The sequence below is a fragment of the Aythya ferina genome (assembly GCF_964211825.1).
Source record: "Aythya ferina genome assembly, chromosome: 9".
Taxonomy (NCBI): Eukaryota; Metazoa; Chordata; class Aves; order Anseriformes; family Anatidae; genus Aythya; species Aythya ferina.
Window position 1 is genome coordinate 4,716,361 of NC_140305.1, and position 15,128 is coordinate 4,731,488.

The 15,128-nt window shown below is 35.4% G+C and overlaps 1 protein-coding gene across 1 annotated transcript in view; it reads left to right on the forward strand.

The window, feature by feature from the left end:
- The window catches only part of DNER (delta/notch like EGF repeat containing), a 120,287-nt gene that overhangs the window by 42,859 nt on the left and 62,300 nt on the right, over positions 1-15,128 (forward strand). Inside the window, exons 2-3 of the mRNA XM_084529620.1 lie at positions 2,447-2,743; positions 14,121-14,215. Coding sequence (XP_084385746.1) covers positions 2,447-2,743; positions 14,121-14,215 — 392 coding nt within the window. The remainder of the gene's footprint in view (positions 1-2,446; positions 2,744-14,120; positions 14,216-15,128) is intronic.

A 15,128-nucleotide genomic window follows, 5' to 3' on the forward strand; every position in this document is an offset into this window, starting at 1 on the left:
GCACACTTCTGATTATTTTGCTTGTAAAATGAATGGATATATTGACTTGAGAGGAAAAAAGTGCCCTTTGTGACTGTTTGAAAAGATTTTTTGCTTTTGCGTTCCTAGGGTTTGCCAGTAATAACATTAACATTTCACGTGTGACAAAAACAATTAAATTTCCTCAGAGCAGAATGAATGTTGATTCATTAATCAAAACGAGTTAAGGTAAATTTGGATTAATTGTGAAAGAATGAGTAAAGAGCTTATCTAACAATAGGAGAGCTGCATGCCTTTGAAACTCAGATCCAGTCCAAGCCACCAGAACATGAAAAACTGTTCCAAACAATAGTTGAACTGGGCTTTGTTCGCATTTGAACAATTTTATCTTCAACACTCTAAAAGGAAAAGAAAATTGCCACAAAAAATTATTCTACTTGAAACTGAAAGCAAGCTTAAAATATAGTTAAACTATAGAACAAGCTGGGTTTTGTCCCTTGCCCTTGTCCTTGTCCTTTCTCTCACTGAGAGGTGGTCTAGAAAGCGTTCTCTGACAACATTGATGTTCTATTGATTTGAAGGACAAAGAGACTTTAAGGAGATAAGCCAACTTTACCACAAAAGTCAATGCTTCTTTGATTCTTGATATATTAAGTATATATAAACTCAATATACAGTTGGATTTTAAAAATAAAGAAGTCAGAGTTTGTGCCTGATGTCAGATATATCATTCAATATGTATGAGATGTGTCCCCATGCAAAGCAAATAACATTCAGAGCTATAACTGAGTGACAAGATAGGCAAGGATACTGTATATTTTGGACTGTCTTCCATGGCTTGTAACTCTCCTGCCTCAGTCAGTGCAAAATCTAACATTCATGATTAACTGTTTCCAAAATTAACTTTTATAATAAAGTTTCCTCTGTTTTCTGTCTAAAAATATTACAGAGGTCAATATTAGTGCTGTTTCAGATACATGTAAAAAATGTAACGTTAGGATTTGTTACCCCTGATACGTGGCCTTTGAACCGGTGGGAAGGTAAAGTTCCTAGCGTAGTTTCAATACCTGTCTTTATCTCTGAGGATTCTGAAATTAGGGACATTAAGTGACTGTTATGTTTTGCTATAAGTAAAGTTATCCCAGGTCATTTCTAGAGGGATAGGAATTTTCAAATTAATGATATATAAAGCTTATGCAATTCCTATTTATTATTAAATACTTGTTAAGACTATCATAACTGTGGTGTTTTAGAGAAATATATTAAGAAGCAGCATTGCCTATGCAGGGAAGGACTGAAATACTGTACAGGAAAGAACTAGGTACCTTACAGTACTGGAACACTTGCATGAAATTTGCATGTAAAGACTGAAAATGTCTGTTTCCACTGATGGACTGATTATCATTTAATGTGAGGACAAACCAAGGGAACTGCCAGGCTGTACTGGTTGCTCAGATGGTGACAGTGAATCAGCAGTGTGATGTAGCTTTGACTAAGGCAAAAATTTCTTAGGTAGTATCAGGAAGCTATCTGCAGGACAGACAGAAGTCTTGATGCATTGGAAAGGCAGTGCTAGGCCTCGGAGTGCAAGTTGTGAGAACAGCCCCCTTAACACAGGGCTTGTCCTGCACTGGGAGACTGAGCAAGCCTGGTTCGTTTAGTCTATCAAGTGAAACTTGAGATGAGTTTGTAAGCATATTCAGTAAATACCTTGTGGATGTGAACACTGGTGTGGAAGAGGGAAGAGACATTTCACCTAGAAGTCAATGATGATGTAAGAAACTGAGTTCAAGCTAGCTGGTAGATAAGGCAGAAATCAGTGGAAAGCAGGTGAGCATAAGACAGAATTTTTCTCACATCACTGAGCTCCCATTCTATTCTATTACAAATGCTGTCTTAAAAATAATATTTTTTACCCCCTAATCATTCATGTTAGGAAGTTTTCAGCACCTGAACGAGTAAGATTCTGAAGCTGCTGTCCTCTAAATGAAGTGCAGGCAAAAGACCTGGCTGTTATAAAACAGAATTTATGTCCATAAACCTGGCTGCATGATGAGGTGAACTCTGACAACACACAGCTACATCCTGAGCTGGTGACCTCTGTGAGGTCAATGTCCCATTCCTACTTCTGTTACTGCCTTAAATTTCTAGGTTTTTGTTCTTTTCCCTAGACAAGTTACTCTGAAGATTGTTTTGAAAATTACTGGTTATGAGCAGTGGCCAGGCTATTTCACGTTCATTGCTTTGCTTGCAATATTTTGAGAGCAGTGCTGAATCTAGATTAATTTATATTATTTAATCCTTTAAATTTACTTTCTTTAAGATGTATCAAAGATGAGCTTTATTCATAAATACGTTTAGAAGACAAATACAGAAGGGGAAAAGAATCTTGTTTTATGGTATTTGTGAAGCATACGCACATCTTTTATATGCAGTAATTGACCCATATGATGTTTTTTTCCTGCAGTTTGTTTCAGACCCTTGTGCCAGCAACCCCTGTCACCATGGCAACTGCAGCACGAGTGGTGATGGCTACCTCTGCATCTGCAGTGAAGGCTATGAAGGAACAAACTGTGAGCATTCATTTCGCAGCGTTCTGGCCTCTGAGCCAATGGAACCATTGCCACCAAGCCAAAGCAGGCCAGTCTCATCCACACTGGAACCCGACATCGTTCTTCCACACTCAAGAGCAACGGTGATGTTACCAACGTGGCAGCCGAAAGCAGGACAGAAAGTTGTAGATCTGAAATGGGATGAAATAGAGGTGAGAGTATTCTGTTTAAGTAAAAATGCACAGAAAGGAACTTCTGAGTGTTATCGTTGTTGGGTTGTCATTTGTGCATGACGTCATGGAAGTCTACATGAGAAGGGCTGAAGATACGGACTCTGCCTTGAGTAAATTTTCTGGTAAAATTAAATACACAAAAAACGTTATTTATTAAAGGTAATGGGCTTTTAATCTTGGCCTTTTTAAGATGTATTTTATTAGATAATTCTTCAAAATCAGATTTTTATTTTATTTATCTTTTATTCCAGTTATTCATATGACCCCATATCTCCAATTATATAAATTTAGGGAAATCAGAAGGTTAAAACAATACCTTTGACAAATACATATATGTATTATAATCCCATGGTGTTTTGAAAACTGTCCCTGTAGTGTTAAGAAAACATAGCTACTTGAGGATTAAAAATGGCAGTCAGTCACTACATCCCACATCACATAACTGCAGAGATCCAATGGTGTTGATGGAATAACTGAAAATTTTAAATATTTGTTGTACCTCTTAGTAAAACCATAATCTTACAATATTTAGCAAAACTACAACTAGAAAGCACAGAACATAACAATCCTTAAGAAGAAATGATCTTTATTTTCTACTATTTCTGTGCACTCTTTGTTTTAAGAGCAGTTTTTAGATGTCTTACATAGACATCTGTAGAATTACAGACTTACCCAGTTACTCCTTAATATTTGTCTTTACATGTGCAAATCACGTGTAGGTGGGAAGTACATTTGTTCACCAACTTGACTGAGGAGAATCAATTATTTATTTCTTGATACCTTTTCCATGTGTATATTGAATTCATTCTGTCACATGACCATTCTTCTCCCTGCTGCTTTCATGTCTGTCGCTGCAAAGATGGTTTAGAACTGTATTTCTGTTCTCTTTCTTGAAGATGTGAGGCCAGTGCTAGTGCATATGTTGTTCCTACAGCAGTTGGTACTGGAAGTCTCCAACTGATCTGGAGATCAGCTGTAATAATACTGCATATGTGCAAAATGCATACCAAAGAACAGTCTCTGCCATAGATATGAACATATGTTTTGGGGCAGTGGGGCTGCAGGGAAGCGTGTTTGTGAAGAAATAATTTAATTTCAGTAAACAAAGAATTAAAACCCTTGTGCCATCTTTTTCTTAATGAAGAACGCATTGTAGAAGAAAGTCACTTCATTTGTGTTTATTCAGGATTAAATAAGTGAAATGTCAGCTGTCTCTGTTTCTAACATTTCATGAAGCATGATACTTCTGAGGTGTATTGACACACTACCTAATGAAAAAGTGAAAAAGTTTGAGTTTAATTCCTGAAAATGTTAAATTTTTCATTATTCTTTGCTAGCCCAAACAAATATATTCCTGTGTCTACTTTAACATTTATTTAAATCAGCTTTTGAAAATTAAATCAACCTGTGTAAAATATATATTGGACATGTTATGACTCTCGTTTTAAATTTGAGGTACAAATAGTTATAGGGCTGTATCATATTTTGTTGAGAGTTTGGGTCACCAATATCTGGAGAACAAAGCTTTATTTCTTGAAAAGTCTTTACCCATACCTATTATTTTACAGTAGAATATATGTCAGGTACTGAGGATGGGTTTTGGAGAGAAAGCACTGAAGCAGAAACAAATACTGATCTGCTTTTATTAGTTAGTTTAAATGCAGTGTCATCTCTGTGTGGGTGCTTTGTATGTCCTGATCAATTAAGGGCAAGCCATTCCCTGTGCCTGTCTTGCCTCGTGTGTCTTCCTCAGTCTGTGGTCTGGTATTGTATAAGTAACATTTCTGCCTGGTTTATGTTTTCAGATAGATTCACTAAGCATTTCAGCCAAACGCATAGTTCACAAGTAGGTATTTTAATAGCTGAAATTCATCAGTTCACAAGCTGAAATTCATCCTTCTTCATGTCTTCTCTTACCTTCAATTCTTAAAATTGAATTTATCAATCACATTAGTAACTCTGATATGGAGGTTAGTTGTCATACTATTAGAAATTACTTGCCCTGATATGTTTTTAATTCATTGTGATAGATCTTATATTTTTTTCAGTCTTTCTTATGTAACATAGTGATCTTGTGTTCTTTGGAATTCACAGTAAGAGAGAGGTACCTCTGTGGAAGAAAACCATTCCAGTTGCTAATACAGGACCTTTTCTCTGACCTATATTAAACCAAAGGGAGAGCTGATATGCGTGAAGATCTATATTCCAAAACCTCTTTGGAGGAGGCTTCAAGAGTAAAGGGTTAAATGTTAAGCAGGAAAATACTACCTTTCCTAGTAGCTTTAAAAGCTTTGCAAAGCTTGATCCTTTCTTGCCCTCTCTTAAAAGAAGAAGAAAAAAATTAACTGTAGGTTTTGTATTACAAAAATCTACTCCTTTGATCTTCCTTGAGATTAAGAGGCCACAAAGGCTGTTTTTGTTTTTTTGGTCTTCCAAGTCAGCCTGTTTTTCACCTTTATCTGTACTGATGCCACAAATGAGCCAATGTTCTTCAAACTCTTTTGTTTGTCTGTCTGCACAGAGAGAAATTTTGTCAGAATCTCTCCAAATGAAAGCTCTCTCAATACTGCAAGGATGAATTTTCCATGGTAGGTGTCTCAGGAAGGACTCCTGAGAGAAGTATATCTTCTAAGAGAGGCATGACATATGGTTAGAGTTGGAAAGTTTTCTTCATTCCTTAGATACTAGGATCATACTTTTCAATGCATACTTGACCAAGCTGTCTCAATAAGGCCTGAAGGAGTAAACAACATACAGAAGTCTTTGGATACAGTTTAATTTTCTAACAGAGTTCTAGCTATAACAAAATAATCTTTTCTTCATATGCAAATTTGCTAAAACTACAAACCATTTAGGGAAAAAAATTGTCTGTTGTTTGCTTTAATAGAACAGGGATTTATCTTTGTACTCAGATACTGAGAGATATTTTTTTTCCCCACTTCAGGCAACTTGCAAGAGAGATACAAATAGCAGCCCAAATTTCTCCAGTCCAATGATCCTTCAGGTTACAATGTAGAAAAGATAGATATTAGCCAATAATAGAAAGAAAAAAAAAGTGTTTTTTTTTTTTTTTTTTTTTTCCATTAATACTTATCAAATAATAGATTCAACAAAGGCTGCAGTGTAAAAATCAACTGTAAGAATACCAGTATCCTCCTCCCATATATTACTTTTCCTTAATAGTGCTCATTTTTTTTTCCAAAGGAAATCAGCAGTATTATTCACATTTTACAGATGGAGACACTGAAGCACAGAGCAGTAAAGTGATTTGCCACGTGCACAGCCAGGAATTAGAATGCTAAGCATGTGAGTCCTAGTCTAACATTCATTTATACTGCAGTACTACTGCTCAGTTTCTAGGTTTTGGAACTAGTGATTAGGGGCTACAGTAAATGTATAATTCCCCCTGTAATGGGGACAACATTTGTTTTACATGTGTTTCCAGTCAGTAAACTCTATACCTTTTAAAGATTTGTGGCTGGGCCACGTGGAAGCTCCTGAAAGAGGGTGCTCCTGCTCTTTGGCAACTGAATATGCTTAAGGAATAATTGTGCTTGAAACAGAGACCCTTGAATCTTTGAGTGCTTTCTGTGTTGCTAAATGTTCATTTGTTTTCTTCCCTTCCTCCCTTCCTTCCTTCCTGCCTTCTGTGGGTAGAGGAGGAGACCAAACAGAGTCATGGAGGAGAGATCCATTTAAGGTTAATAAACACATAGAAACTCCATCCTTAGAAATGAAAATTTAGGAAAACGTTTGGCTTGCAAACGAGTGGAGGCTAGTGGAAACATGCTTGCCCTTTTCTTAACCAATTTTCTTGGCATTCCTTCTTATAACTGCTATTGGAGTTAAAGTATTGGAATATGTAGACTTTTAGTTTGACTTTGGACCTGTTCTCATACCTGTGTGTAAGATTTGTTTCAGAAGTCTGTATTACTTTTCTTATACCTTTAGAAAAAAATTATCTTAGGAACAAAGGAGACTGGCAGAAACAAAGATTTCATTAGAATAATCTTAACTTTTTTAATAATCTGTAATTTCATCAAATTTTTCCTCTACAATATATGTGTATGGAACTTTTTATACAAATGCCATTCTAATAGACGACTTGGTATATGCATTGCTTTATAAGTGATACCCTTAAAATTATTAAAAAACAAAAATAAAACAAACAAACCCAACGACTCCAAAACATCTGTGTAGTATCCTCAAACAAAACTGAAGAGAAGCTCACAGAATTAATATTTTAATATACTCCATTGCTGAAAGATGTTTAATAGATAGTCATGAATACTAGCTTTCCTAACATCAAAATCCTCCTATCCCCTTTCAGAACAAAACTACCATATAGAAAATTCTTGAGAGTGTAATTATGACAAGATATTGAAGCCCTGCCGGTATGGATCTATATTGATGGGTGGGGGGCTCAGGACTTATTTTTTTGACAGCATGATGCTGTCTTTAAGAAGTATCTGGATTCTTAGCTACTCTTTCAGCCACTTTGAAGTTTTGGAGCATCTGAGTGAAAGAACACCTGAAAGTGGTGTTTTTGTTTTTTTTTTTTTTTTCATTGCTTTGATGTAAAAGCACATGGAGTAGAAGTATCTCTGGCTGACCTGACAGACTTTGGTGAAGTTTACTTCCTAGCTTTTACTCCAATGACCTGAGCTTGTAGTCTTCATGTAAAGGTTTGACGGTGTGGAGTTTTTGCTTTAAGAGCTTGTTTTTACAGTGCTTACCTCTATTATTCAGAACAGCTCCATATGCTCTGGTGTAAGAAATGACCATTACTTGTTCAAGGAAATAATATCGATCTAATGATTTACTGTAAGATTTTATGAAGGTGGCATTCATTTTGGTGTCCAGCTTGAGACAAGAAGGCATCTGACTAATATGATTACCCAGGTAATTTATCTGAGAAACTGTCATTGTTTAAGATAACCTACTATGCTTGCTAAAGCACCTACCGCTTCATGTAATATTGACATTAATAACCTTTGTCAGTAATACAAAGGTTTAGTAATGCTATCTAGAAGATTGCTGCACATCAGAATCTTCTGTTCCTGCATCTTCTTGGCAATGTGACTGCTGACTCTACAAAGTAGCTTTAGCTCATCTGAGCAAAGAAACACAAACTGTCTGTGACAGAATTTGCTGGGTAGATATGTAGACTTCCTTCCATTAAATTTCAGTGCTACAATAACTGGCAAGCCTTCTTCATCTGATACTGTTTTTGGATGCAGTCTGTCAGCCTTCCCTTGGTGCTCTTCAGGGAGGCACTACTCCTACTCTAAACACTTCTGCATTTCTCTCCCACTGGTGAGATATGTTAGAAGGAAGCCTTTATTTTCTTTCTGTTCTGGTTTTCTTTCAGGCATCATCCCATATGAGGCTCTTGAGGGTAGAGGCAAATACACTTGTGTGGGGTTTAAGCTGTATAACACCAGCTTTCTGGAAGCAGTAGCTTTTTCATGCTGCAGGACAAAGGAACTGCTTTTCTTTTATAATTTTGTTCTGAATGAGGTTTCTGTGCCAGAAATGATCCTGGCTTATTGCTTGGCATCTTGTTTAAAATAAGATAGTAATTGATCCCTCTCTTCTCATTCTATTAGGTTGGCTTTTCCTACATCCCTTTTCCTTTTTAATTTTCTGCAGACAGCAGTTCAAGATCTTGTAGTCAATATCTAACCTGTTTAAATTCTCTACGGTACTTTTTCCCTTGCGTAAATGACAGCTGACAGACATGTTATATTTCTCAGAAAATAAAAGATATTTCTTGACACCCTTTGAGATTTGGAAAAGAAGAAATCCTGCAGGCTTTAACCTGATGGAAAAGTAGTTATATGTTTAGAAGAGGCAAATCTGGAAGTTATGAAACTTACTTTATTGAATTAAAAGTTAATATGCAATCCATTGGAAAAAGATTTGAAAGAGTATTTGCAAGAACACTCTTCATAATGCATTCATCACAACTGTTTCTGTGCTCCTGAAGAAAGGAAAGGTTGTTTTTCTTAATGACCACATCAGTTTTCATGGGAGACCACCCTAACACAGTCTTGTTTTTCTCAAAGAACTAATATTCATACTTTCTTTATTAACATGATGTCTTTTCAAATATGCTTAAGCACATGTTTAAATTTTTAAGCCTAGAGCATTCTTTCCTTGTAAGTACTACTTTTTTCTTGACAATTTTATTGAAGATAAGTGTATGTACAGCTCTTTTATTTAGTTCAAGAAGAATGCATGGGAATGATATGTTTGTTCATGTATTCTGTTTAATTCCAGACCAGTTTGCCCAACTTCACTTTGGCTGCAAGGCTGTGCAGGTTTCTTTCTTGCCCCATTAGGAGTAATAGCTGGAGAATGGTTTTTGAGATGGAAAGATAAGAGAATAACCAAAGAGAACTTTCAGAGCTAATAGAGAAGGAAAGTGCCACTTCACATTGCATGACTGTTTGCACATGTCTATAAGTTTCTTTATTTGTGTAACCCTTGGGAATGTTTTCAAAACGAAGCGCTTGTTTTGTATGCTGGAGTGGGGTTTTGTGAAAGCTGAGATATCACTGAAGTTACAATGACAATTTACAGGAAAGAGTTAGTAGACAGTTGGCTCATGAAGAGAATTTTTATTCACAGAATCACAGCATAGGTGAGATTGGAAGAGAACACTGAAGACCACCTAGTCCAACTCCCTTGCTCAAAGCAGGGTCAACTAGAACAGGTTGCTCAGAACTGTGTTCAGTCAAGTCTTGAATACCTCCAAGGATAGGGAGTCTTCAAAATTCCTGGTCAAAATGTTCTATGATTGGAAATATTCATTACTATTCGGAAATACTCATCACTATCTTATTAACAGGGTATTGTGAAACCGCTAAGGCTAATGTGTTTGGTCATTACTTTTAAGTTTGAGGACAGTGTGGTGTATTTTGCAGAAAGTAGAAGCTTTCTGCAGTCCTTTAAGCTTGGAGAGTTGAGATACAGAAGACGTGAACATTTATCACTGTAGCAGAATGACTGTGTTTTTGCATTGTTCAGGATTAGCCTACCAGTGATGATAAGGCTTTGTAAAATTGCAAATGCCAGTGTGGTCAGCTTTCCAAGAAACATGCTTTGAAATTTAATTTACAACAAATATCTTCAGAGAACTATTATCAGTAGTGAAAGACTGCGTATAGGTATGCTATGTGGTCTTAGAATCTGTATGTTACTTTTTTTAGCCTCATCAAGTTAAAGATCAGTACAGTTAATCTACCAAAGTAATAAAAAGACCAATGTAAAAATATTCCCTTGGGATCTCTGTCCATATTCCAGGACATGTTGAATTATGTGTGTTTATGGAGGTTTTATGTGACTGTCTCCACAATTCACATTATTTAATTTTTTAGAAAAGGTATAGTATAGAAGAGCAGAATCTGTTAATCTCTTCCTAGGTAGTGCAGCTGATTTCCTTTTCAATCTCATCTATGCTAGTACTATGGACTGATGAGGTAATCATCTAGTCAAGTCACTGCTGTCTTTTTAATGTCCAGGGAGATGCTGTAGTAATAGATGTTCTTCTGGAGACTCCCCTCTTGCTTTCTCAGACACCGCTCTTCTTTTACTCATGTAAAGACTCAAAAAATTAACACTATTAAAACTGTTGAAACAGAAATGTAGTTTTTGTATATTGTGTTCTATTTAAAAACAAAACAAAAACACGAAAACATGATTAAGACACAAACTTATGGAATATATATATATAAAGGGGAATACTATATTTCCTGTCAGAAATTTGGTATTCAAAAAGTCTAAACTGTAAGTAATATATTGAAGAGCATAAGATCTGTGCTGATGTGGGAGCTTATCTTTGTAAACACCTCCTAACCATACCTCAGGCTCTGGCAGGTGCATGAAGATTTAGTTTTCTTTGGTGACTATTTTTAAAATAGCTGCATCATTTGTGTTGTATCTGTAAGTCTGTTCCCCAAGGAGCTTCCTTGCTGGCTTAACGGATCTGTACTACTGGATGCAGCAGGGGAGTATTGGAAGAGTTTGATCTCATTGAAGGCATATGTGTTCTTGTTTTGTTTTGTTTGTTTGTTTTTGAAAATTTATTTTTAAATGACTAAGTGGTCTGTTTGTATTTTTAACTATAACCATCTCACTTTAAAATTTTGAATAGTGATTAGAATAGGAAGTTGGAGTTTATCATATGCTCTTCATTCTACCTTCTCTAAATTATTTCACTCTATTTTCCAGTAAGTTCTGTTTTAGGTCTCCACTGGTTCTTTCAGTGCATTTTTTTTTTTTTTGTTTTGAATGAGACCCACAGATTGTTTTAATCTTTTTGGCGTCCTTTATTATTGTAATGTATTTGTCTTCTTTGCCCTTATTCTTCAGTCTTTCAGTTTTGCAGGTTGTTCTGTTAAGACAGGAGAGACACGCTTAAAAATCTTTGTACAGATATCCCACGGATACAAAAACAAAACAAAACAAAACAAAAAAAACTCGCTGTAATTTATTTGCTAATTCAGGTGTCAAAACTGTCATTTTTGTCTCCATAGTATTTGTCTGAAATAGAGTACTGCTGGCACCATTTTTTGACCTTATGAGTGCTGCTGTTTCTTCCTTTTTTATTGTTTTTTTTGTCTGATCCAAGTACCATTTTAGTAGTAGAAAAAAGTCAATTTTCAGCTGTTGTAAAATTCCATCATTCACCACATTTAGCATCCTACTGGTTTGGATAATTATTTTATCAGATTCATAACAAATGACATCAGGGACAATTACAAGGTGTTTCTACTTGGAGAAGGACATCAAACGTTACAGGTATTCCTAGCAGAGGAGTCAAACCCCTGTATTTTGCTTTTTGCTCTGCTGGTTACCAATAAAATATTTTCTACTTGGGCTTTTTATGCTGAATAATCCTTAATTCTGATTGCTTTGCAAACCATATTTTTTCCCCATTTTCACAGGATTAACTCAGCTCTCATTATGAAGCCAATTTTTTTCAATTCTTGCTTTATTATCATTGTTGTTTTTGTTATTATAGTTTCAAAGATAGATCTACCTTTTACTTTACAAACTTCTAATATAGAATAGTAAAGTAAATGAAGAGCTTAAATTACCTTTTTTTTCCTCCTTGTATTCCAAGGTAAAAGATGCATGAAAATGTGGAACTATATAAATATTCTAATGAGTATATTTTTGGATATACCATGAGACTGTGTAAAAACAAAGATATTGATTTTTTTTCTTTTCTTTGTTCCAGTAGGCATTAGATTCTCAAAGAAAATGAAAGTATAAATGTTGGCAAATTTAAGAGGAAGAGTGTTAACCAAACTCCTTTTTGTTTCATCATGCTTTGAAATTTTTACTTCCAGGATTCAGAAATTTTAATGGGTATATTACCCTTTAAAACTATTATTATTTCTTTAAGGAAAGAATAAAATTGCATCTCATTTTATTTTCATAAAATATATGTATTCATATTATATAAACAAGAGAATGAAGTAAGGAAGAAGTAAGTCGAGTAATGTGTATATTTTGTGGAGATGTGAATATTGAGCATTTGTCTTGCCTGAATCAAAATCAACTAAGCCCCCTAAAAACAGTTACTTCCTTCATATTCTGGACTTCTATTTTTTGTGTTTTCACAGGTGTTCCACAGTAACATTTAAAATATGAATTTGAATTATAAATATAATTACAAATTAGATTCTGGCTTTTTTGTTAGTGGATGATTAATTCATGGAAGTGTGTCAGGTATAAGTTTTCACTTCACCAGTAAGGCTAATGTAAAAAGGTTGTACACACATTCCAGGTAACTAAAAAATAGCATGGCAAAATCTGCCTAATAATTTTATGGTGAGATTGACTGATTTTTTTTTTTTTTTTTTTAAATTTAATGTGTTATTTCATAGCTGATGAAGATACCGGAGAACTGCTTAACAGAAATAGAAAGAGCCAATTATCCTATATAAAATATTACTTATTTGAAATAAAGGTGTAATTGGAAATGGTAATGGTTCTTAAACTGCCTTTATGAAATTATGTCGTGGTTTAACCCGGCCGGCAGCTAAACACCACGCAGCCGTTCGCTCACCCTCCCCCCTCCCTCTCTGGGATGGGGGAGAGAAATGGAAAGTGAAGCCCGTGAGTTGAGATAAAGACAGTTTAATAAGACAGGAAAATAATAATAACAAAAGTAATAATAACAATAATAATAATAATAATACAATGGTGATAATAGGAAAATAATAATAATAATATGTACAAACAAGTGATGCACAATGCAATTGCTCACCACCCGCTGACCGATGCCCAGCCTAACCGAGCAGTCCGGCCCCCTCCCCCCGGCTAGCCACCCCTATATATCGTTTAGCATGACGTCAGATGGTATGGAATACCCCTTTGGCTAGTTTGGGTCACCTGTCCTGGGTCTGTCCCCTCCCAGCTCTTACTGCACCCCCAGCCTGCCTGTTGGCAGGACAGAGCGAAAGGCTGAGATGTCCTTGGCTTGGTATAAGCACTGCTCTGCAACAATTAAAACATCGGGGTGTTATCAGCACTCTTCTCATCCTAAGCCAAAACACAGCATTCCACCAGCTACTAGGAAGAAAATTAATTCTGTTCTATCTGAAACTTCTGTTCTAACTGAAACCAGTACAAATTACTATTCCACAAGTAAGTATGTGGAGGTCTCTGTGATTTCTCAGTGTTGTATGCCATCCTGCATGGTGTCCTGATCCAGCTCATGCAGTAGCTGATTTCCATGCCTACTAGTTGCAGGAGACTTGGCAAATAAGTCCCTTCACTCTTAACTGTACTCATCATTTTTCTCCATCTGAAAGCTCCATTTATTGAAGCAACTTGTATTTGGAAATAATATTATCAAGTTTTGTTAGAGCAAATGGGAAAATATTTTTAAAAGTAACCAGTCTGGGAAAAAAAAAAAAAAAAAAAAAAAACACAAACATTTCAATATAGTAGAAAGACAGTATCAGTATCTGCTGTTATAAATCTTCCAGAATTGCCTATATTAATGATGCAACATTTTTTGGATGTGGCAAATGTTAGAGCTTTATTTAATATTTCAAAAGACTAGAAGCCCACTTATCTTTTTCTAATTATGTGATCACTTTTAAAGGAAGATACCTTTAGAAGTCCACAGTTGTATGCAAGAAGGTTTTGTTAGAACAAAAAATTAAAAGGTTACTTAAATTAATTTTCATATTGTTTGTTTCTAATGTAAATATTTTGGTGAATGATTTTGCCCATCCTGAAAAGATAGTTGCTGTATCATTGGTGCTTTTTTTTATTTGTTTTTTTTGGTCAGATTTTGTGGTTTAGTGTTAAATAAAGCTATTTTTATTTTCAGGTAACCCCAGATATGGCTTGTGGAAATGCCAGTTCCAATACCTCTGCTGGAGGCCGGCTTGTCTCCTTTGAAGTTCCACAGAACACATCAGTAAAGTAAGAATATTTGTCCTATGTGATGGAATTTAAAAATGCTTTTATTTTAATTCACTTTGCTATTTTAGACAACTGTTTTTTGGATACACAGGTTTGTCAAATGGTTTAAAGTATATGAAAGAACTTCAGACAGCCATCAGGCATCTAGCAGTGCCATGAAAGCTCTTTGCTTGATATAACTTTTCCCACATATTTAATGTTTTAGGAGATGCAAGCATGTAAACTGTCTCTGGGCCATCAGAATGTGTTAGGAATTAGGGCAGGCATGCTGAAGATGTCAGTTTGGAGAAGATGCAATGTTTCCTTTCTCCTTCATGCAGTGAACACATTTTTTCTTTAACCCCCAAATGCATTTCCTTATGGAAAGTGATTATCAATAATTATATAAATACACTTATTTCATGCATTTTTATTTAATTTCTGGAATATAGCTTTGGGTGTCATCAGTCAGCCATAACATTTTTGATGCGAATGTTCTACAAATAACATTTTTCAAAAATCTGAATTTATTTTGTTAATCACTTTTAAAATTCATGCTTTTTTCAATAAAATGCTTGGTTTGTAACTTTTAATTAACAGAACCTGACTTCCTAGAAATATCTGATTCTATCAGCTGGTATAAAGCATTTTCTATTGAAAATATTATTTCAAATAAAAATCTGCCAACATAGTTCTTCTCTGGCTCACAACTTTACTGCAATTTTAGACTTAGATTTTCCCCAAATAGCCTGCTTTTCTCATACTGTCATCTTATCTTTCAGAATGCCAGCTTTCAGTTAAAAAAGGCCATGGTTACAGGAAAAAACAAACTGCTGCGAGCAGACAAGCTGCAGACAGTTTGGAGCAGTAACTGTAAACGTAGGAGCTGTCCTGTGCTTCCCACAGGACTTTGAATCATTCTCATTCATGAGCA